General features: G+C 49.1%; 2 protein-coding genes across 2 annotated transcripts in view; one reads left to right on the forward strand and one right to left on the reverse strand.

Moving 5' to 3' along the window:
• Positions 1-8,008: 8,008 nt before the first annotated feature.
• Positions 8,009-9,085, reverse strand: RpL5 (ribosomal protein L5). The gene has a single exon (XM_077661804.1). It carries the CDS (start codon positions 8,951-8,953, stop codon positions 8,057-8,059), a length of 897 nt encoding a protein of 298 aa, XP_077517930.1. The 5' UTR covers positions 8,954-9,085; the 3' UTR covers positions 8,009-8,056.
• A 448-nt stretch (positions 9,086-9,533) lies between these two features.
• LOC144128417 (myotubularin-related protein 13-like) overlaps positions 9,534-23,240 on the forward strand; it is a 145,843-nt gene continuing 132,136 nt past the window's right edge. Inside the window, 1 exon segment of the mRNA XM_077661805.1 lies at positions 9,534-9,674. Within this exon segment, the coding sequence (XP_077517931.1) occupies positions 9,620-9,674 (55 nt within the window). The 5' untranslated portion in view covers positions 9,534-9,619.

Consider the following 23,240-nt stretch of genomic DNA (forward strand, 5'->3'; position numbering starts at 1 on the left):
TACCTGTTAAACTATTAATATTAGTATGGGTGTATGAATAATATTAATATTAGTATGGGTATGGGTTAATATTAGTATGGGTGTATGAATTTCACTGAATCAAAACTAGAGCAAATATAGATGGTGTATGTTTACTACCGAATCAAATACCATTCGTCCAAATTTTTTCAAATATTTGTTCAAAATGGTTAACCATGCAAAGCATCTTGGTGTGAGCGGCAGCACAAATGTGGTGCTATAACTTGTTACAGCCATAGCTGTCGAAAGGTGCAACGCCACCACGTTACATCAATAGGAAAGTTACCTTTGCTGCTGATGATGACGGAGCATAAACTAGTTCGACAGCTCACTAAATGAAAGGGGCTGGAGCTAAGCGAGTCATGGCCTCCGAGTTGGGGCATCAAAGCAGGGCCTGCTAAACCTACCTGAGCTCTGCAACATCTTCCAATCTTGGGGGGGCCAAGTATGAGCAATGAATCCTGCCGCACAAATGTACTCTGTTGCAGCAACAAACTCTCCACCCTGCACAGAACATTCATTCGCAGCAGAAAGCTGTGTGGCGTCCTAGTGGGCAGCCTTTTTGGAATACTTGTCAAACAAAACAATGGCGTGTCTTATTCGAATAGTTTTGACCATGCATGTGTTTGGAGTAGCGACTGCTATATATAATACTATTGCCGTAAAAAAAGAGTAACAGCGAGTAATTGATCAGGCCATAAGATAAGAACATAAATAGAAGTATGCATTGTTTTCATAATAAATAAAAACAAACAAAAGCAACTGGGGAGCAACACATTTGCTTTATTTAGCAAGAGGAGCCAGGCATTTTTTGTGTAGTTGCCTTTCTGTTGGAATAGCTTTATCTAGTTGTGATCAAGTGTATTTGTTGTTTTGCAACCCACTGCTCACTCCTCCAGTAGCACAATGAACTGTGAAAGCAGCAAACACTTAGGAGAACACTTAAGTGCAGGCAGCTGACTCAATTCTAGGAAAGTTTTGAAGCAAAAAGCTTCACTACCACCACCAACTCTTTCTCTCTCGCTCCCTAGTCACAACTGCCCATGCTCCACTATTAGCACCTAGCCCCTGCTGCAGCACCCCTGCATTTCCTCAAAATCCAACTTTCAATTTTCAGTTTTCTCTTTCTTCTTTCCCTCCTTTCTTTATCCCTTCCTTTACAGTGAGGTTCAGGTGTCCATCCAGATATGTGAGATAGTTACTGTGCCAATTTACTTTCCTCAAAAACCAACAAAGATATGTGAGATAGTTACTGTGCCATTTACTTTCCTCAAAAACCAAACAAAAACAAGTGAGCGGATGGCGTTCATAGAGTTCATTGACCCTGACAACTTTGCAAAGGCTGTTCATTTTCACGAAAGGAAAGGCGCACAACTGGCTCGGTGGGTCAGTGGAGACCCTCAATCTCGCATTGGTTTGTATATCCTGGATTAGCTGAGTTTATTCACATTAATTTTTTTCGTCATTAGTAGTGCATTTAACTTGTCTACTTGTGCAACCATTTTTTTTTTAATCTATGGCTACAAAAGCTTGGGTTCGGCTAAGCTTCATGGGCATAAGCATCAGCCACCTCGGTGGAGGGTATTGGATCACAGCTCTCGCGAGGAGCTGCCAGGAGCTACAGTGTTACGCTCAGCACTCTCCATCACTCACTTATTAGGTCTTGAGCAAAGGAGGCTCTCCACAGCAACCCCCCCCCCCCCCCCCCCCCACCCATCATTGTGGATTTTTATCAGGCTCTCAGTGATATTGCGAACATTAGTGCCCAATTTAGCCTTTTCTCAGGAGCGCACTGATGCTGTCAGAGAAAGGAGCCAAAAGCTCAAAACTCTAGAATAATTGCGAAGACTCCCTAGAATGGCCTTTTAGTTCAAGACGTCTGACTTGTTACTTGAAGTTATAAAGATGCTTCAGTTGGAGAATATTCTCATTTTAAAGGGGAACAGCGAGAAAGACATGGACGATAGAGGAAAAACAGGATGAGCATCAATCGATCCTCTCTTATCATTCATGTCTTTCGTGCTGTTCCCCCTAAAATGTATCACCAACTCTCTCGTTAAGCCACAAGAACCCCATGTATGAGATGCATCTTCTCCTTGGTGCCGCCATGCTAAAGGGCTTGAATCAGGCAACAGCAGAAGGCCACTAAAGTGTGCATAGCGTAATGAATGTGGTAGACGAGGACCTAAGAATTTGGCTTGCAGCATTTTTACAGCATTCTATTAGCTGTTCAGACCCAAGTTGCTTAAGAACGTACAGCGGAACACCTACTATGACTTGCAGTTCCCAGGTAACCCCTAGATTTATGTTCAAATTATTGACGTTTGTGGAAAGCAGACTTGCTGGAGGAAATTATGTACTGTGAACAGACCTATGGAGTGGTAATGCAGGATGAATGGAGTCTGCAGAAGCTCCAGCCGGAGGTTCAGACTTTCCATCGTGTAGGGTCAGGCTGTTATTGCTTCGTTGTTTTGGAAACTGAACGTGTGTCTAGACTGCATTGTTGTAAGCGTCTTTTAAGAAAAGGGACACCGCGGAGACAATGCCATCCAACTATTGTTCTCAGTAAAAATTTATTCTCTGGCCCTCTCGGACTATGCTGACGTTTATGCGGGGCAGCAAAAGATGGATATATCGGTGCGAAAATTTGATTTAAAAATCTTCCTGCCAGTTGATTCAAACTCTTGACGTCTTACCGAAGAGGACAGGTAGCCATTTTTAAGTGAACAGTGGAGTAGTGTAGGCTCTGGGATCCGTGCCCAAAATCAATGTCAACAAATGCCTTTTACTTGGGAAATCAGCCCATGATGGCAACACCTGTATTTCATTTTTCGGTCTCTGCTAGCTTATAAAGGGTCCGTTTTCAGTAACAGTGGCCTTTTCGTGCTTAAATTGTGGCAACCTATCGATACCGATCAACTTCGATTTGTCCTTGGTGTCCCTTTAACATCTCGAGCACTAATAATGAACTACAATTTTTTAAGTTAGGTGCTGTTAACACAGGCACTTAAGAATCTAACCAACAAAGTCGCCAAGCCTCCAACAATCACTAGTGTAAAAAAATTGATTTTGCTTGCTTCACCCGTTTTGTACACTTTTGATAACTTTCAACGCCTACTTTCAAACACACTCCTCTATATCAGACATAACAGTAATGAAATTACAGTAACTAAACTTTTCTCGGTAATTAGTAATGTAATTCATCACTTTTGTGGGCTCGTAGTTTAGTATTTGGGGCAGTAATTTCATGGCAAAGTAATTAATTACTACCGAAATGACTTTTGTAAAGTATTTTGTAGAGTATTGAGTCCATACTACTCCCTATATCGGCCATGCTCTAGCCTCGCATTTGCTGGGTTTAGTGTCAACAAAGCAAAAAAAACGTGTGGCCAGCAATAGCCAGCACTTCAGCGAAGCGGCGCACACGGATGAGAGGCGATGTGTGCAGGGTCATCACCACCCGGCCTTGGTGAAGAGTCATAGAACTGCTACGAATCTTCCAGCACTTCGTAAGGTCGCACACACAGACGCACCACAGGGCCACCAGCAAAGCTCAGTGACCATGCATGGCATGACGTATTACACCTTCCCACAGATGCACTGCGAGTGCTTGAGCGAGTAGTTCCCTCTAGACTGCTTCATATAAATTGTCACATCACCGCACTGACAAGAAGTCTCAACTGACATCTAACAAACTTTGATGCGAGTTTTGGGGAGAACTAGCTTCTGTGGCCGGATATTAAGCCCTACTTTAACTCAAGGGCAACACAGGCGACATTGGATTGGACATGAAAAACATTTTATTTCATCAAGAAGAGCTCTGTGATCGGAGGGCCATCTTAGGTGGCCGTTACTCCATGACTGTTGGCGACCTGGTTGGCACACTCGACGGCCCCGGACTTGCGTGTTCGAGTCTGAGCTGGCCAGCACAGCCTCCCACCGCTCGAGAGAAGGGATTTGTACTAGCTCTGCCGGAGGCGGTCCTTCCTTACAATCCCATAAGTGGCGCATTCGCCACAGCAGAAACATTGGGGTTCGTATTGCAAGGGGTACACGTGTGACAGTTGCGCAGGGTTTGTAAGGGAGCACGTTTGATGCCGTCTCCAAGTGGTTTCTTGTGCTTCGGACAGCGTTTTAGCCGGAAGGGGATAAACTCGCTTGCCCAAGGTGTGATGGTGGGTAATGTCGTGAAAAGAGGTCATGCAGTCTCTCGTAAACCCCGGATGAATTGGTGAGCTCCCTGCCCCGGCTGACGAAACCTCGGGCTTTATTGTGAGCTGCCTCGTTCCCCGGATTGCGTGAGTGGGATGGCACACATCAGTTCGACCAGTCTAGGAGGTTGGGCTGCTTTTTTAAGAATGCTATGGGCGATTTTTGCTGTGCTATTTATTTCTGACAACGTACCTCCAGAACAAGTCAACTGAACAGGAGAATTGTATCTTGCCTAAGCCTTGGTGCACTTTCGGGATGATGAGCGTGAACAAGCAGTCTATGCACTCCCATTGTTTATGCGTACGATAAATTCTTCAAAATCAGGATGGTGGGACCATATTATGCATTGAACGATGAACTCCTGATTAAAGAGTGTATACAAATTTTTCGATTGAGATTACCTCATCTACGTTAGCAAAGCAGCTGTTCAATGGACTACAGCTACGATTCTTCAAAGAGGGTCAAAATTCCCGACACCCACTTTGAAGCTCAGTGGCCGTGCAAACAAAGAGATCTGAAAAGTTTGTAGGGACTACAACCAATGTGCAGCATTTTATGCGTTGAAACTAAAAAGTAATTTAAAAGTAATCTTTATTTTCGGGAAGTAATTGTAATGTCGTTAGTTTCTGAGAGCAGTAATTTGTAATTTAATTCCTTAATTTAAGAGATTTCTACAAAAGTAATTAGTAATGTAATTTAATTATTTTTCAAACGTAACTTTGCCATATAGCTTAAGACATGTTTCAGTGGCACAGGAAATCCCTCTCCAAGCAGTGCATTACACTAAAGCACAGTACATTTCAAGCAAAAAGCCATACAATGTTGCAGTAAAGGTGTAAAAAAGTCATGCCACATTAAGGCCATGAGAACTGAGACAAAGCAAACGAATTGCATTCAAAATTAAGGACACCTATGCTGCGTACTGTTGCCTGCCTTACCACAGAGAATGGTAATAATGTTTGGTTTAGAAGCAGTCTTTCAGATTGACTTGCAATTAAGGGCTTAAGGAAGTGGCTCAGTCTTTCTCCCATATGTAAATGTTTTGAAAGCAGCAGCATTCGAAGACACATGCAGGTAGACTGCCAAATTAGCAAGTAGATACCAATCGGATTTAGCAAAAACATCCAGCTTCAGCTAGGGCTCAAATTCTGGTAATCTTTTATACCCTTATATAAGGTGCACAGTGGCAGTGCTGCAATTCTCCTAATTAATAAAACACTGGTTTGGCTTTATGGGGTTTAACATCCCAAAGCGGCTTGGGTTATGAGGGACACAATGGTGGACGGCTCCGGATAATTTCAACCGCTTGACATCGCTCAGTACACGGGCCTCCAGCATTTCACCTCCCATCGAAATGCAACCACCGAGGCCGGGATCGATCCAGTGTCTTTCGGGTCGGCAGCCGAGCACCATAACCTTTGAGCCACTGCAGCCGGCCTAATAAAACTTTATTTAGGCTTATTCTCCAGTGCAACATGCCACTCAGGCGTACAGTAGAACTACTTTAGTAGTTCAACATAGTTTGAGCACCTGCCTCACATGCGGAAGGTGTGGGGCTCCAGCCACAGTGCCGCTGCAACCAAGCTCGTCTATCATGACTTGCGTGCCTGGCAATTTTTTGATCTCAGTTGTAAATGATTTCAACATCCTTGTGTTCTAGAACTTTGTATGTGGCCATTATCTGTAATGCAAACTGCTTGAGACCACAAAAAGGAACCACTACCTGCAATAGGCCATCCTCATATTGGACACCTGAAATGCAAAAGCATGCAATGTATACACGCACTTCATTAAAACTTCCTGGGCGAGTTCGTACATTATGATTCTGGAAAAAATAACAGCGATAACACGTGCAACCACAGAATGAGAGTCACGCTTGTCCCTCGTTCTGTGGTTGCACGTGCTAACACTATTTTTTTCTAGAATACATACCCTACACTGTTCGCCAGCAGTTCTTTGCTCCTAACAGCAAAAGAAGTTTCCTGTTACTGCCAATGTTGGAATAAATGGCCGGCTTCCGGGTATACACAAAGGAAGGGGGCATGTTGCCAAGGAAATTTTGCAGCACTTCAGCTGGAGGTGTTCAAAACTGTCCCACACATTGCATGCGATACACTTCAATGGCAGAGTGGCTTAGAGAACGCGACCAGCTGGCAGTGTTAGCACCCAAGCCCGAGTTGCAAGTCGGTCACTAAAATGTTGGCACGCCCACGTTGAACATTGGCGATCCCCCGCGCTACACCAATGATCCGCGTAAGTAGCTTCTGGACACTTCCTTCGAGAACGCCTTCGCCACATGCTGTTGTATCGGCTCGGTTGCTGGAAATGCAAAAACTGGTCGAGTTTCTCAATTTCACTTAAAAACTGCTGGTGATGTGCACAGAATCCACTCTCTGCCAACATGGGTTTGTTTTTACCAACTGAAACGGTGTTTTTCAATGCCATTAAAATGAAGGCAAGCTTGACGTGTGAAGAGGAAGCTTTTCTTTTTATCATCACTGGGTTCACACTTAGCTGCAATGCATACAACAGATGGCCTGCACTGGTGTCATGGTGGCCGCCACATTTGGGACCTCAAGCAGTGAAAAACAGGCCTTCTAATCCACTTATTCGCACCTGCTTCGGCCTGTACTGCGGAAGCTATGCTTGGGACCCATCATCGTGCCTGTTATTCTTTGCAATAAACCATCACTAATGTCCTATATGGAACAAATAAATGAGCATGGAAAGGGAAGATAACTGATAAGCCTTTAGGATAACAGAGTGGATTCCAAGAGGCAAGCATAGGAGGGAGCAGCAGAGTCCGTTGGTAGGACGAGATTAGCAATATAGGACAGGGTAAATAAAGAGGGATGTGGGACAAACCTTTGCCCTGCACCAGACAAATTTATGCAGATGAATTCAATCCAAGCTGAGCCTGTAGGAATATGTAGGTCTTATGAAGTTTTGGAATCTTTTATTTAAAATGTCGCTCTCCCACCATCTATGATCAGTTTTATGCATGACACACTACAGACAAGGCAACCTATGCTTACATTAGAATTCATCATACTGCAGATAAACACATGCACAGAAGAGGAAAACATGCTTTGCAAATTTTAGGAATTGATGCAGGTGGAAGCAGGCACAGATGCGCAGCGAAACTGCTTTGCAAAACACCATGCACCTTGCAATTAAGCATACCAGCTCAGGTTCTTAGAACCTGCTCAAAGGCACAGAGATGATTCTTTGTAGCTGGTTACGCAAACAAAAATGAAGCTTACAAGTAACAACCAATAAGCCAGTTCTCCACAGCTACAATATTAAAGCATGAGAACTCAAGCCCACAGGAAATGTTGGAACTGCGTATAACATGCATGACAGATTCAGGTAACCCTAACATGGTTGGGTTGCTTCAAGTGTCAACAAAAACATGCAGCAGGTGCCGATTTCCGTTACGTTACAAGCTAAAAGTTATTGGCGATACTTAACACGGAAGTACATACATATCGGCCGCATCTTCTATTCTGCTGAATGCGGTATTCAAAACTCGTTGAACACTCCCAACGCACATGACAATGAAAACAAAGTTAACAAGGGCTCGCATTCCTGGACATGCAATAGAGCATCGCGCCTCAACGCGAGCAACAGCTGCGCAATGTGACAATTCATGTCGCGCGCGTTTTTAAAAACGCGCGTCTCGCTACTTGCCTGCGGCCATATGCAAGGATAGAACCACGTGATGAACAGCAAACGCGGTGAGCTTGATGGCAAAAAAAAAAGACAAATGACAACATAGTGCATTTCGGCACCGCGGTGGCAGCCAGATAGCGCCGCTTTATTCCGCTCACTCGGTGTCGCCAGCCTCGAGCTTCTTGAGGTAGGAAGCCTTCTTCTGGGCGACCCTGTTGCGGCGCTCGGACAGAGTCATCTTGGCGCGGTTCCACCTCTTCTTGACGACGTCGGGGCGCGGAGCCTTGGGCTTGTGCGACGGGTCGGCGCGGATCGCGGCGTGTGCCTTCTTGTAGATCTCTTCGATCTCGTCGGCCGTCACGCCAATCTTGTTGTAGCGGGAGAACTGCCGCTTGTAGGCCTCCTCGTCCTCCTCGAGCAGCACCTTCATGTACTCGGCCACGTGCAGACCGTAGATGTGGCGGCGGTGCACGTCAGCGTTGAACTCCTTGGTCTCATTGTCGTATCCCGGGAAGCGCTTGTTGCTGTGCGGGATGTCCATGCCGCCGTCGACGGCCCCCTTCAGGCAGCCGAAGATGCGCGCGCCGGTTGTGGTGCGGGCCAGGCCCACGTCCAGGTAGCAGCGGAAGGCGCCAGGCTGACCCTCCTCGCTGTCGACGCAGTAGTCCTCGCCCGTGGCCTCCTCGCAGCCTTTGTAGACTTCGTCGAGCTTGAACTTCTGCAGCATGCGGCGCGCTAGCAGCAGGCCGGTGCAGTAGGCGGCAGGATAGTTTGTTAGGCCTAGCTTGACACCGTAGCGCGGCAACTCGTGAGCGTAGGCGGCGCACACGATTACGTCTCCCTCGATGCGAGCGTAAGCAATCTGGCAGATGATGTCGCGGTTCGTAATGCGGACAATCATGCGGTACTTGGGCGAGTTGTACTTGTTCTTGTCTTGTACAACTAGCCTGCGGCGGGCATAATAGTCGGTCTTACCCTCTCGCCTTCGCTTGAACTTGACTTGAAACCTCTTGAAGTAGGCCTTGTTCTTGACAACTTTGACGAATCCCATAATAATTGGGAGAAATGTGCCACAAGGATTACTTGTGGTCTCACCTGGCGAGTAGGGTAATCAGCTCTTCGTATCGGAACACGTGGCTTTTGCGACCTGCCTCGCTCACATCGAACACAGAAAGAACATTTCAACCGGCAACAGGACGAGTCTTGTGCGAGTTTCCAAAAGAAAGCTGTGTGGGGGCACTGCTAAGCTGTTAAGTTTGTTACGATAACGTGCAGATTAAATACTTCAATATACTATGTTTTTATTATAATATTTTAATAATATTAATAAAGTGTGTAATTTTATATAAGTTTATAATTTTGTTCACAATATAAAAGTTATTTTGCGCGCCATCTCTTGTCGAATACTTCAGTTGCGAATTGTGTTGTTTTATTGTTTATTTCTCAAACAACTCATCATTTTAAACTGTCAAAGTTTGTTTAATAGTAAATACACTAAACAATTACTTTTATTTTGTTAATGATAAAAAACTTTGAAGTGAGGTGCACAAAACCGAAACAGGAAACGGGCAGAGCTGAACGCGTTTCACAACTTCCGACACGCGGTCGCGGCGCATGCGCTCTAGTTTTCCACCAGTGATCTCGGTGGGGAACATGGAGACTGTGTGTTGGTTGTCATTGTCACCTCGATGGATTTCGGATTCCACCTGAACATAGGATGTCCCGGCTGGCGGACTATTTTGTGGTAGTCGGATTCGATCATGAAAAGGAGCGTGAGTACTCGTTTCTCACTCAATCTGTAAGGCGTCATGCTAACTGCGTCCGCGGCGTGCGGTGCCGAGGGGTGCTTTCGGCCTGCTTTGCTCGCAAAGCCAAATGAGCGGGCCCGCTGCTGTAGGCTCGGGGCACTTTCGCTTCGTAGCGCCGTTCTCGGCACAGCTTGGATAGTTGGATTTCTATTCGTCTCGCCTCAAAAGGGACGGACTTTAGTGCTTGCGTAAAGTTTCGTGTGTGCGCTAGCTTTCGCCTTTCCTGCGGGGGTTGCTAACGGCTGTTGCGGGACGGTGCTGGTTCGGACCAGACCGCGCTTAGTGGGCTTGCCCCCAAACAGAGGCGAGATTGCGGCACGCCGCGCGCAAACACAGCGACCAGACCGAAGGGCGTGTCAGCAGTGAATGGTCTAGACAGCGTCATTCCGCGCGTGTACGCTGAGAAATCTATTCCGGGCCGCATCTGCCGTCGGCAAGTGTGACCGACTCGCCGGTAGTCGCCACACCTCTGTCGCAGCTTCGCCCCGTCGTCATCGCGCACAGCTGGACAGACGTTTTGTACCGCAGTCGCTAGCCCACACAGGTCGTGCTCTCGACGTGAACTCGGCGCCGTCGCGGCGCCTCTCCGCTACCGGTACTTCACCGGCGAAATGTCCGGGGGCGAAAAAGAATCATCCGGTATATCGCTTCTCCGACCGACCTTCAGCGGCAGGTGCGGTCTATCGCGGCGACGATCCGGCCGGACGCGTGGAGAGACGACGTCGGAAAAAGAATAAAATGAGCGTCGATCCGCACTCCCGAAACGCGCGCACGCACGTAATACCAGAGCAAGTGGTGATCTTGCTGAGTTTCCTTTGCATATTTAGCCCATTGTCCGAGCTAACTGGTAGTGTGTGATTTTTTTTTCCTCCCGAGTCGGACGAGAGGTCTGGCTGCTCCGCGGTCGGTCGTTGGGCAGATCTCCGGCAGACCTGTCTTTGTCTTACTTTCCTGTTCGTGCATGGTTCGCGGGCCGTTTTTTTTTTTCGTGCTTTTATACATTACTTTTTTTTTTCGCTCGTCGAGAACCCGCTCGCCGCGCGTCACCACTCCTCCGATGCTTCGTCGGTTGGACCCAGTAGCTGTTCTGCTACCGTCGACATTCGCTAGCATTGTTTTGGGTCAGCCGACTCGTGTTGATGGAAGGGTTCTTTCGGTCGAGTGCCGCGAGACCGTAACGTCTTTCCCATCGACATGTGTTTTGTGTGCCGGGACACCGTGTAGCCGTGACGACGGCTTCTTTCGAGCGTCGTCGCTGCCGGGTCCGTTCGTCAACTGGCTACCAGCTGTTTGTCTCGTCGGGAACGGGTTAAACTTTCGACCCTTGTCACTGTTTTCTTTTTCCTTAAGATAGCGGCTGCTGTCGATGCCTATAGCGGCCAGAGTTCTGGCTCGTTGTCTTGAAATCATGAGACTGCTTGAAGTAGATAGCCCAGGGTTTGGATGGCTGCTGCGTTTGCCGATAAACCGCGGAAAATTCCGCTTACCCGTGAATGTGCAAAACCTTCCTTCGTGCACACACTGTAGCTACTTTGCCGTCAACGAAAAACAGAAACAAGAAACAGCCTTCGCATCAGCCGCTAGACTTGTTGACCGCGACTGGCAAGTTGCTTGGAGCATCGTCAGTTGCAGAAGGCGTTGGTAAAATGTCATGAATTGTGAGCGTAATACACCGTGTCGAGATGTGTAAAACCACTGTGTCGATTTGTAGCGTCGTTGAGGGCACTGAAAGCTGAGGCCATTTTAATTGCTGCCATACAGTCGCTTCGGAATGCGTAACTGTTTCACAGACCTGCGTGCTTCAATTAATAGATGGGGTTTTAATTGAAACGTATTGTTCTACTAAGCACATAGCTGTGGCCTTTCGTCAGTTCTGTATTGAAAACGATAGGGAAGAAATGCGTTTATCGCCGGCCATTGGAGGGCGAAAATACAGAGAATGTATCATTAAATGCTTGATCGGATTTCAAGACAACAGAGTTGGAAATGGCTGTAATGGAAGGCATGCGCAGATAATTGATTGAGCACCAGTGAGTCACGCGCACAGTTCGATCCGCGGGTAATTACTATAGTGTGGGCAGCAAGACATGCGTGTTCGTTGCGTCGTCGACGCGATTTGGCAAACTAAACCGATAAACGACTGGCGTCCGTTGCAGTAAATAGAAGACATGCGGGCTCATTGGTTCGCCGAGAGTTATCTCGACGTATTCTTTAGCAGATGCCCATTCTGGTAGGCGGCCAACTGCAACGTCAGTGTCCTGGCCTGGTTATCTTTGTATCCTTTCCCGCCGTTTTTCAGAGCCCGACAGAGCGCACACATCCGTTAGCTCATCCGAACATGGTCGCACAAGCAGTGATGCCGCCATGGCACCGTGATTTCGTGAATAATCACCTCCGGGATCGTGGGAGGTCGCAGGTTCAAATCCGTCTTAATGCATTCAGTGCTTTTATACCTATTCCCATGAATCTAGGAATATTAAGCCACGTTTCGCTTAGGAGATTAAGACTGAAAGAAATTGAATCAAATTAGATCCGGTTTATAAAGGGAGAAAGAATACGTTCAGTACTTGAGTATCCTAAAATTTGGGAAGAGTAAGATGGTAGACACGCTGCTGGAGTGTAGGTGAGGTTAATTGCGACAAGTCGCGCATATGTTTGCACAAACCTTATAGTCACGCTAAGGTAACTCTTTGGCGTCCATTAGTTGTCAGCGGCTCCTTCGCCGTGGAAGACCGTTCTCATTTGAGTCTTGTGTGTCCTTGTATTTGCAGCGGGTGAAAATGTTCGAGTGAATGAAGGGGCTGGAAAAGGTGCCGTAATTTCGTAACCTGCTCGCGACATGCATCGATTGAAGGAGCTCTTCTTCCTGATCGGCGTCAGCTTGAAGAAGAAAAAAAATTGAATAACTGGTTGTGTACTCGCTTCTAACCTGCAAGTAATATGTATCACACTTCTGTTTCTAAGGCAGAATGCCTTCACCTTATGCAGCCATACGGCGGCAGAAGAGCATTTCTTGTGGACTTGTTTCCGATGTGCGCCTTCACGAGCTGAGCTAGGCGGTGTCTAGCAAACGGCGCTTTATTTTCAGTATTCTCTTGTTCTTTACAATCGTTATTTGATTTTTTTTTATGCCTGTTCAACTTCCTGTTCTCGTCTTCAGACAGCGCGGCCATCTGGCTGTAATTAGAACTGATGATTCGCACCTGCAGTTAGTGCAAGAAAATCGCGAAAATTTGCTTGATGGCTCAGTGGTTAGTGCGCTCGGCTACTGAGCCGGAATTCTCGCGTTCGAACTCGACCGCGGGGGGCCGCGTTTCGATGTAGGCGAAACGCAAAAGGCACCCGTGTGCTGTGCGCGATGTCAGTGCACGTTAAAGATCCCCAGGTGGTGGAAATTATTCCGGAGCCCTCCACTACGGGCACCTCTTTCTTTATTCTCTCAATCCCTCCTTTATCCCTTCCCCTACGGCGTGGTTCGGGTGTCGACCGCGTTCCCCGCCGCGGTGTATCAGTGGTTAGGGCGATCGGCTACTGATCCGGAGTTACCGGGTTCGAACCCGACCGCGGCGGCCGCGTTTCGATGTAGGCGAAACGCAAAAGGCGCCCGTGTGCTGTGCGCGATGTCAGTGCACGTTAAAGATCCCCAGGTGGTGGAAATTATTCCGGAGCCCTCCACTACGGGCACCTCTTTCTTCCTTTATTCTCTCAATCCCTCCTTTATCCCTTCCCTTACGGCGTGGTTCGGGTGTCGACCGCGTTTCCCGCCGCGGTGGCTCAGTGGTTAGCGCGCTCGGCTACTGATCCGGAGTTCCCGGGTTCGAACCCGACCGCGGTGGCCGCGTTTTTATGGAGGCAAAACGCTAAGGCGCCCGTGTGCTGTGCGATGTCAGTGCACGTTAAAGATCCCCAGGTCGTCGAAATTATTCCGGAGCCCTCCACTACGGCACCTCTTCCTTTCTTCTTTCACTCCCTCCTTTATCCCTTACCTTACGGCGCGGTTCAGGTGTCCAACGATATATGAGACAGATACTGCGTCATTTTTTCCCCCCAAAACCAGTTAGTATTGTCGACCGCGATGGGAGGCAGGTACTGCGCCATATCCCTGTTTTCGGTTTGGCTCGCAACCTATCAGTTCAGAAGCCTCGTTTCCGGTTTATTCGTCTGTTTTATTTTTATTTTATCTTTCTTGCATTCTTGCGTCCAGCTTGGCGCTGTTAGCACGCGGGGCTAGCGATGACGAATGTGGACCTCCATAAGGAGTCGCATTGTCGTACGCACGCACTGTACACTCGGGCGTGGCAGAAGTAGAAGCAAACAAATAGAGGCGGGGGATAAAGGAGCAGGCCTAACCGTGTGCAGACGTGAAATTTCTTTTCCGTTTGTCGCCAAGAAACATCTTGGAAGGCTTGTCCTCATCGTGGTTCATCATCATCATCATCATCAGCCTGACTCCGCCCACTGCAGGGCAAAGGCCTCTCCCATGTCCCTCCCATTAACCCCGGCCTTTGCCAGCTGCGCCCGCCCTATTCCTGCAAACTTCGTAATCCCATCCGCCCGCCGTTCGAGCCCGACCGCGGCGGCTGCGTTTTTATGGAGGAAAAACGCTAAGGCGCCCGTGTGCTGTGCGATGTCAGTGCACGTTAAAGATCCCCAGGTGGTCGAAATTATTCCGGAGCCCTCCACTACGGTACCTATTCTTCCTTTCTTCTTTCACTCCCTCCTTTATCCCTTCCCTTACGGCGCGGTTCAGGTGTCCAACGATATATGAGACAGATACTGCGCCATTTCCTTTCCCCAAAAACCAATTATTATTATTATTATTATCCGCCCGCCTAACTTTCTGCCGCCCCATGCTGTAAACTTGCCCTCTCTTGGAATCCACTCCGTTAGCCCTAAGGACCAGTGGAGTGGATTCCAAGAGAAGGCAGGGGTGGTTATCGAATCCAGTCAAACCTCGTTTCTTTTCGGGAATCGTCAAACGATGTGCGTTTGTGGCGGACATTTCGTGAACGAAGTTGTGCGAAGTGGGACGAAAATTTCCGCCGAATCCAAGTCCGAAGTCTGCTGAAGGGAGAACGATTGAAGGGAGGGGGGTCAGTGAGAAGAAATTCTTGAGTATTGAGAGGGAGAAAAATTCCGTGTGCTGTGCGATGTCAGTGCACGTTAAAGATCCCCAGGTGGTCGAAATTATTCCGGAGCCCTCCACTACGGCACCTCTCTCTTCCTTTCTTCTTTCACTCCCTCCTTTACCCTTCCCTTACGGCGCGGTTCTGGTGTCCAACGATATATGAGACAGATACTGCGCCATTTCCTTTCCCCAAAAACCAGTTATTATTATTATTATTATTATTATTATTATTATTATTATTATTATTATTATTATTATTATTATTATTATTATTATTATCATTATTAAATTAATAACGCAAGTTTAATGGACTTTACCGTCTCCGCTGCCCTGCTCGCTTTGGCTCCCTCGGCAAGAAGCCAGAATATTGACCAGTACGTTGTATGGTGACCAGTGTTGTCCAGTATACATATACTGGCCACTATGGGAGACTCCGGTATAGGTTCCGGAATAGGCAGCACCGCGTAGGTGCTGTGCTATCTAAGAAGTGTCAGTTTATTCCACTATTGCTGATTTCGTTATTGCTGTTGTCGTATTTTGTGCAGTCGATGCATTTTCAGCGTGTTCGGGGTGAGGAGCGGGGGAGAGGGGGGAAGAGAGAGAGGGGTGCTCTGCTAGCGCGTGAAAGTGGCATAGTGCTGACCCCTGCGCTCGGGAATTGGCGGTTGGAGAAGTTCAAGGTGTAGTTTGTCCGCACCTATTTTTCTCTTCACCATTTTAACGTCTAGTAGCATTACTCCTTCATGCACCTCAGCAAAATTCAGTTCCCGTTTATTCTTTTTATTACTCGTTTTTCCTCCTTTTACATCTTCATAATTTTGTGCGTTTTTCTCCTTCTATCTTGTTTATTATATCCCCAGTTCCTTTCCCCAAGCAAACTTTCGTGGCTCAAGCGAGACGAAAATGATGAAGCCTCTGAATCAGCTAGAAGTAGGTGGGAATTTAAATAGCTAGACATTACCGCTGGCACACACTTAGCAGCGTCGTCTCATCGCTTTCTTCGTGTACTTTTTCTCTCTCTCTCTCTCTCTGTCTTCTCTCTCTCTCTCTTCTCTCTCTCTCTCTCTCTCCTCATCTCTCACTCTCTCTCTCTTCTCTCGTCTCTCTCTCTCTCTCCTCTCTCTCCTCCTCCTCTCTCTCGTCTCTCTCTCGTCTCTCAGCGCTCGTCTCTCGCTCTCTCGTCTCTCTCTCCTCTCTCTCTCTCTCTCTCCTCTCTCTCTCTTCTCTCTCTCTCTCTCTCTCTCTCTCTCTCTTCTCTCTCTCTCTCTCTCTCTCTCTCTCTCTCTCTCTCTCTCCGGGCCTTTCTTTCGCGTATAGTGGTGTTGGGCATTCGATCAACGTAATGCAGTTGCTGGCCAGGGCTAGCGTCTTTTGATCGTTGCTTTTCGTATATATGGTTGCAGTCGTTGGGTGGTTTGCGTGTTTAATCGCGCCTCTGCATCCGTGACGTCGAGGAGTTCGAATATAGGCGCAAGTGCGGGAACGGCGGGCTTCCGCAGGCTGCGTATATGGCATGCATTGCATTGCATATCATTTTGTTTACGTGTCCGGGACGTCACTGCTTATGGGGCTTTAACACCGCACTCACCGCTGGCCATCCTCTTCGTATGAGCGTGCAAAATGACGGCGGCCATCCATCCGGCTTTCCCTCTGTGCGCGTGTGAGAGATGTGACAAATAGCACTCGTAATTGGCTCTCTCACCGGGGCGTTATTCGGCCCCTTATCTCGGCGCGTCCACCTGCGGAGAAAACGCACCGGACATTCCGTGTATGTTGCGCCTCAGATGCTGTCTGTCTGTGCGGGGGAAGAAGCCCTTGATGTCGAAAACTGTGCGCGTGCTCTCCCCCCTCTCTCTCTCCCCTCTGTGTTGTATCTAGGTGTGCTTGGCCATCCTCCAGAAGCAGCGGCGATGACGAACCTGTTAGGTTGCTCAATGCGAGGTGGAGCACAGGTTCCGGGGCCAGGGTGACATAACGATTCTATTCCCATTCCGCGCCTTATTACTCTTTTCGCACTTCGTCACTACCCCCCCAAGCGACGACAAGCGCATCCTTCTCGTAGTTCGTTAATTCAGGGTGTAGGCTTGTAGACACCTTGGATAATAATTGGTTTTTTTGGGGGAAAGAAAATGGCGCCGTATCTGTCTCATATATCGTTGGACACCCGAACCTCGCCGTAAGGGAAGGGATAAAGGAGGGAGAGAAAGAAGAAAGGAAGAGAGAAGTGCCGTAGTGGAGGGCTCCGGAATAATTGCGACCACCTGGGGATCTTTAGCGTGCACTGACACCTTGGAGGAATTCTTAATGGGCAGTGCCAGTTATGAGCGTTAAAATAAATAAATAGAAAAAGGAGCTGCGTTATTGGTTTGGAAGAAAAAATTGGAGCAGCACGCTGGAATCAGACCGGCGTTCCCCGCATCTACTAAGTAGCAGTAGCAAAGACATTTATTGCGGGAAGAGAAAAGTTAGGGCATCTAAAGCGCACTGCTAAATCCACTAGCCGTCGTTAGCCAGGATGAGGTCAGTTTTCTTCGGAAAGTGGAAGCAAGAGGTGGGGGGAGCAGAAAATTGGCAGAGTAGATTAGAGGATAAGTTGGGAATGATTAGTTAAGTTACACATCACCGGCTTGTTATAAGGGAAATGCTACTAATAATCAAATAAAAATGACCGGTTTATCGAACCGCTCGGAGCTTCGGATTACGGAGGAAAAAAAAAAAGGCACATGCGAGCGAAGGAAAGCCTAATGTTGTAGCACTGAGCGCACTGCGTTTTGCTTGCAGCAGAATCGCAAGTACGTGCCCCCCCCCCCCCCCCCCCCTACACACACACACTTTGAAATCGTTCCAGATCGCTCAAGGTTGTTTCTCTTTTATTTTCGCGCGGAGACACGTCGATTCGTCTTCGTGGAGGCGAACAAAGAACAGACGGGCTGCCGATCAGACGGTCATCAGCTGCAGTTCGACGCATTTCGTCAGCACACGTATACTTACCTGCGACAGCGTGGCGCAGGCCTGTGCTTGTTTCGGCCGCTCGCTTGCTGCCTCTTTGCCGTTTGTGGAACTGCCGCCTCTTTTATTTTCTCTCTCTCTCTCTTCTCGTGACGGGGATAATTATCGGGATCGCTTAGCTCGTACGCGTATACAGTGGTGCGTCTGGAGCGAAGCGCGTTATTTTTAGCCGCGTTTCCCCCGTACTGCGAAAAAAACGTGCCCCGCAGCGGTGCTGCGGGGGCAGCCCTAAATGCGCCTCGGTTTCGCGTGCACGGCGCGCGTGTTTATTTACCTGCGCCCCGTCGCTGGCAACGGGTTCTGTCTTGGAAGCCGTTCGATTTTGCGGTTTGCCAAACTTGCGGGTATACGTATACCGGGTCGGTTGCTGTTTATGGCGTGGTTGCTGGCGGTGAAAAAAGAAAGCTTCTCAGCGTACGGCGCGTGGTTATGTATACACGCCTGTGACGAGGGGTGTGTGCACGGCTTTTTTTTCAAAAGTGTACGGGCCATCTGGTTTGCTTTGTACCAGCTCTTCCGCGTGGCTTGTTTTGCGTTCCTAGCTCTCCAAATTTCCCCAACGCAAGAGGCTAGCCGCGATGGTTCAGTGGCTATTGGCGCTCGACTGCCGAGTTCCGAGCTAGAGGTTCGAATCCAGGCAGCGGCGGCCGCATTTCGGTGGGGGCGAAACGCAAAAGACGCCCCGTGTGCTGTGCGGATCAAGTCCCTTATTTGAGGGTTTGTAAGGATGGGAAATCGCAGCGATGGCGTAGAGGTAGAACATCCGTCTCGTGTGCAAAAGGACCGCGGTTCGAATCCCGGTGCCTGCGTAATAGTAATACCGATGGCCTGTGTATTACGCACAAAGGCAGTACAGTGTCTTTACGCGTAGTTATGTATGAACATAACCGTGAACACGCTGTAGTACCGTCGCCTGTTCGACGTAGTGTGCGGCTTTACCGTACTTGCAACAGCGTTGTTGCGCAGTTTCGTTACGCTGAAGAGTCCTTAACAACGAATAGGCAACGTTACTGCGGGACAACGTTTGTACGCCGCTCACCTTCGGGCGGGACTGAAACGGCCGTTTGCCGAAAATTCAAACTCCTGTTTTCCGTGCTTTCATCTCCCCCCCCCCCCCCCCCACACACACACACACACACACCTTTTTGCACGCGCAAGGGAGTCCCCCGTCGGGGGTCGCCATCGTAGAACCATGAACTCCGAATGAGTGCCCGTATTGACGCATCTCATTGCCCCCGCATTTCTTCGTGTTTCGCTATCAATGCAGTACGCATCCCCGGCAGTGGTTGCTCCGTACGGGCGGCTTTTGCTCCACGTCGTCTGCACCGCAGTGTGGTAGTATACGTATTACTCCTGCGCCCAGCTGTGCGGTGTTTCAGATAAGAGAGGTGAGATAAGCGAACGTGTACGTTCTTCAGTCGCTCGCACCGTTTCATGTGCGCTTGCAGCGTCAGCCACTGTGTTGAGTTGCTCGTAACAAAAAAACAAAAAAAAACACGCAGACAAAAAAAAACCGAAAGCGTTCGCTCGTAGGGCTATGTCGCAAGTGAGCGCGTGCACTGTCGGGGCCTGACTGCTGGTAGCGAACGTATGGGCGCTTAATTAGGAAGAGTGGTGGTGTTTATATTGGGAAAGGCGGTAAGCGGTTTATTTTAACGTATAGCGAAGCGAAAGTTCGAGGGGTATACGGGGAACTGTGCGGTGGAAGGCCCCGGGATTAAGTTTGGGCCACCGCCGCGGATTAGCCTTTAACAACAGGAACACATTGTTTTGCATTTCGTCTGCCTTGGAAAGCGACCTTCGCTGCCGGAAAACGAAGCCGCAACCTCTTTCTCAACGGCAGATAATCCGCGCAGTGGATTATACTAGTTTATGTAGTGATTGTCCCAGCTCTGGTATAGGACTGGTATAGGCAGACGGCAAGCAGTGCTTTGACGCGATTAATGAGAACGATGTTAATAATAATAATAATAATAATAATAATAATTGGTTTTCTGGGGAAAGGAAATGGCGCAGTATCTGTCTCATATATCGTTGGACACCCGAACCGCGCCGTAAGGGAAGGGATAAAGGAGGGAGTGAAAGAAGAAAGAGAGAAATAGGTGCCGTAGTGGAGGGCTCCGGAATAATTTCGACCACCTGGGGATCGCCCTAACCATGAGAACGATGTTAAAACTTGGTTTTTGCACTTAAGGGGAAAAAATAGACGAAACCCGATTCTATGCTCATACTGCTGAGGGCGCGAGACAGCGCCGATTGCCTACGGCGATGAGCTTTATTTCTGTTGGCTGTTGCACTGCTTGCGCAAGCTCGTCAGCTGCGTCGTTGCCGGACGTCGCGACGTGACCCTCGGCTCGCGGTTGTTGCGTAAGGTTCTCCGGCCATTCGTGACACATCCGCGTCCCGTGAACTTGCGAGAGCGGCGTGTTCGACCTGTGCGCGGCTGTGTCTGTGCGTTGCCACTGCGTCGTATCTGCGTTATATCTCAGTGTATAAGTGCAGCGCGATCATTGTGAAGGTCATTTACTGTTGGGAGGGGCAGTACTCGGTGTGCTGTTTAGAAGACCAGGTGGAAAGCGTTGTGAAAGCGTTGCGTCACAACTTCTGCTCCATTAGCAGCGGCAGAGAGAGAGTTGGTTGAGAAGAGCTGAAGTGGGCCGCGTGAATCATTAGGTGGATGGTGTATGGGCGGCTGTTCTTGATGGGGTTGGGGCATGGGTGAATGGTCCAGGTTGATCGGCAGCGACGCGCTACATGAAGCGAAGGGGCCTCCTATTGAGCGCACCGTGTACGCATTTTGTTGTTGGCTGTTTCCAAGTGGGTTCTTTGGAGGGATGGGGGGGGGGGGATTAAAATGGAAATTGGTCTCAAGGAGAGGTACTGATCCGGAGTTCCCGGGTTGGAACCCGACCGCGGGCGGCTGCGTCTTTATGGAGGAAAAGCGCTAAGGCGCCCGTGTGCTGTGCGATGTCAGTGCACGTTAAAGATCCCCGGGTGGTCGAAATTATTCCGGAGCCCTCCACTACGGCAGCTCTCTCTTCCTTTCATCTTTCACTCCCACCTTTATCCCTCCCCTTGCGGCGCGGTTCTGGTGTCCAACGATATATGAGACAGATACTGCGCCATTTCGTTTCCCCAAAAACCAATTATTATTATTATTATTATTATTATTATTATTATTATTATTATTATTATTATTATCATCTCAAGGAAAGCAAGTTACGCAGTAGCTGTGCCGCTTCTCGATGGACACCTCAACCGTGCTGTGAGGGAAAGTACGAAGGAGGGAGTCAAAGCAGGAAGAGAGAAAGCAGCACCGTGTAGTGTGAGGGCTGTGTAATAATTTCGACCACCTTATCTGTGGGGTGACCACTCCACAGACTGAGCGCAGAGGGGGAGAGGGTTAATCTTTGATGTCAAGCCAGGGTTCGCACTCAACAAGTACCTGTGAGGAGCCCAAAGGGCAAGATCTAGCACCAAGCTTTGCCCTGTCTTTTCGCTGCTTTGATTAGAATCGGCGCCACGCGAGGTTTCTTGCGCTCTGCGGTCCTTGGTCGAGCGGCTCTTTTTGTGCGACGAGTCCGGCTCGGCAACCTGAGCAAGGCTACCGCGATTGTTGACCAGGACCTAAAGCAAAAAAATAAAAAAGCGTGCGTTGTTGCCCTCTCGCTTCTGGGTGACCGTTTCTTCCCTCGTGGTTTCCAGGTGGCAGACTCGTCTTCCCCCGATCGAGAGCCACGACCTGCGGTCATAGCGGGGCAGCTGGCCGGGCCCCTAATTGGAAAGGCGCCCCAGAATCCGCACCGGTGCCGTCTGCCATAAATTTCCCCTCCGCGGGGACGAGCGGAAGGACGCATTTCCTCGGGTCGCGTCTGGGAACCTCCCCTGGGGTATACCGCTGGCATTCCGGGGGCAAGGATTCTTTCGGCGCGGGTATCCTTCGGTGTTCCCCGTCCATACGTTAGGCAGTGCGACGTTCCCACGCGTGGAGGTTGTTACGCTGTAAAGTGGCTTTACTCTGACCTGAAGGTGCGCATATTGTGAAGGAAGGCCAAGCCGAGACGGCAGGACGTTTGTGGAAGAAGGCTAGGCCGCGCCTGGCGTTTATTTTAATGGTGGACCCGAGGCGCGTGCCACAGGCGGAGCCGCGGGATGATGATGGTATGTACATGTGAAAGAAGATCCCCTGGAAGGCTCACACAATCTGCCAGGGTCGCCGCTTTGGCAAATTTTTGGTCTTCCGCGGGTCAATGGCCGGGAGGGAGAGAAGGAAGGAAAAGGGGTGGTGACAGCGCACTCCTCGTGCTGCCTATGATTACTTCGATTGTTCTGCCGTTCCGGAGTCTGGGAAAATTAAACGGTGACCCACAGCCGCGGATGTTGCTAAGACAGGAAGTTACACCGTCCATCGATTTGCACACAGAGTTTGCCTGGGCGCTGAACCACAAGACGGTGAGCGACAGGGTGGTGTCAGAACTGTTGACAGCGACGAAGAGATCCGCGATGTGGATGGAAAAGGAACGAAGATGCAAGCTCTTCTTCTTCTTCTTCTTCTGTCGATGTAGGAAGGATGAAAAGTGGGAAGACACGGGCTTGTCTACTGGAGGGCAAGCCTCCACGCCCACTGCCTGCGTGTCATAGAAGGAAGTGGGGGAGGGGGAGAAGACTGAAAGGAGAGGGTAGGCGCGCAGCCGCAGTGATCATGTCAGATGACATGTGCTGTCCCCTCTGCCCTATAGGCGGCCAGAGAGTTCTGGCACAAATGTTTAAATATTGAGGACCACTTGGCCGCGTGTTTGAGACCCCTGTTGTAAACGGCTCGCGAATGAGACAGGCCGGTTGAAAATTGGAAATTGTTTTTTGAGGAAAAACCGCCGCGGTGGCTCAGTGGTACGGGCGCTCGGCTACTGATCCGGAGTTCCCGGGTTCGAACCCGACCGCGGCGGCCGCGTTTCGATGGAGGCGAAACGCAAAGGCCCCTGTGCTGTGCGATGGCAGGGCACGTGAGAGATCCGCAGGTGGTCGAAATTATTTCGGAGGCCTCCTCTATACGGCACGTGCACCTTTCACTCTTTCTTCTTTCACTCATACCTTCCTACCTTCGCTTACAACACGGTTCAGGCGTCCGCCGAGATTTGAGACAGATACTGCGCCATTTCCTTTCCCCAAAAAGCAATTGTCATCATTTTTTTTAGGAAAGGAAATGGCGCAGTAATTGGCTCACATCTCGCTGGAGACCGCAACTGCGCCGTAAGGGAAATGAGAAAGGTAGAAGGGAAAGAAGAAAGGGTGAAAGGTGAACGTGCCGTAGTGGATAATAATAATAATAATTGGTTTTTGTGTGGAAAGGAAACAATGGCGCATTATCTGTCTCATATATATCGGCGGACACC

Source organism: Amblyomma americanum, chromosome 4 (genome assembly GCF_052857255.1).
Source record: "Amblyomma americanum isolate KBUSLIRL-KWMA chromosome 4, ASM5285725v1, whole genome shotgun sequence".
In the NCBI taxonomy this organism is placed as follows: Eukaryota; Metazoa; Arthropoda; class Arachnida; order Ixodida; family Ixodidae; genus Amblyomma; species Amblyomma americanum.

Coding starts and splice junctions, on each gene's coding strand:
- RpL5 (XM_077661804.1), bottom strand. CDS start 8,953: ATGGGATTCGTCAAAGTTGTCAAGAACAAGGCCTACTTCAAGAGGTTT.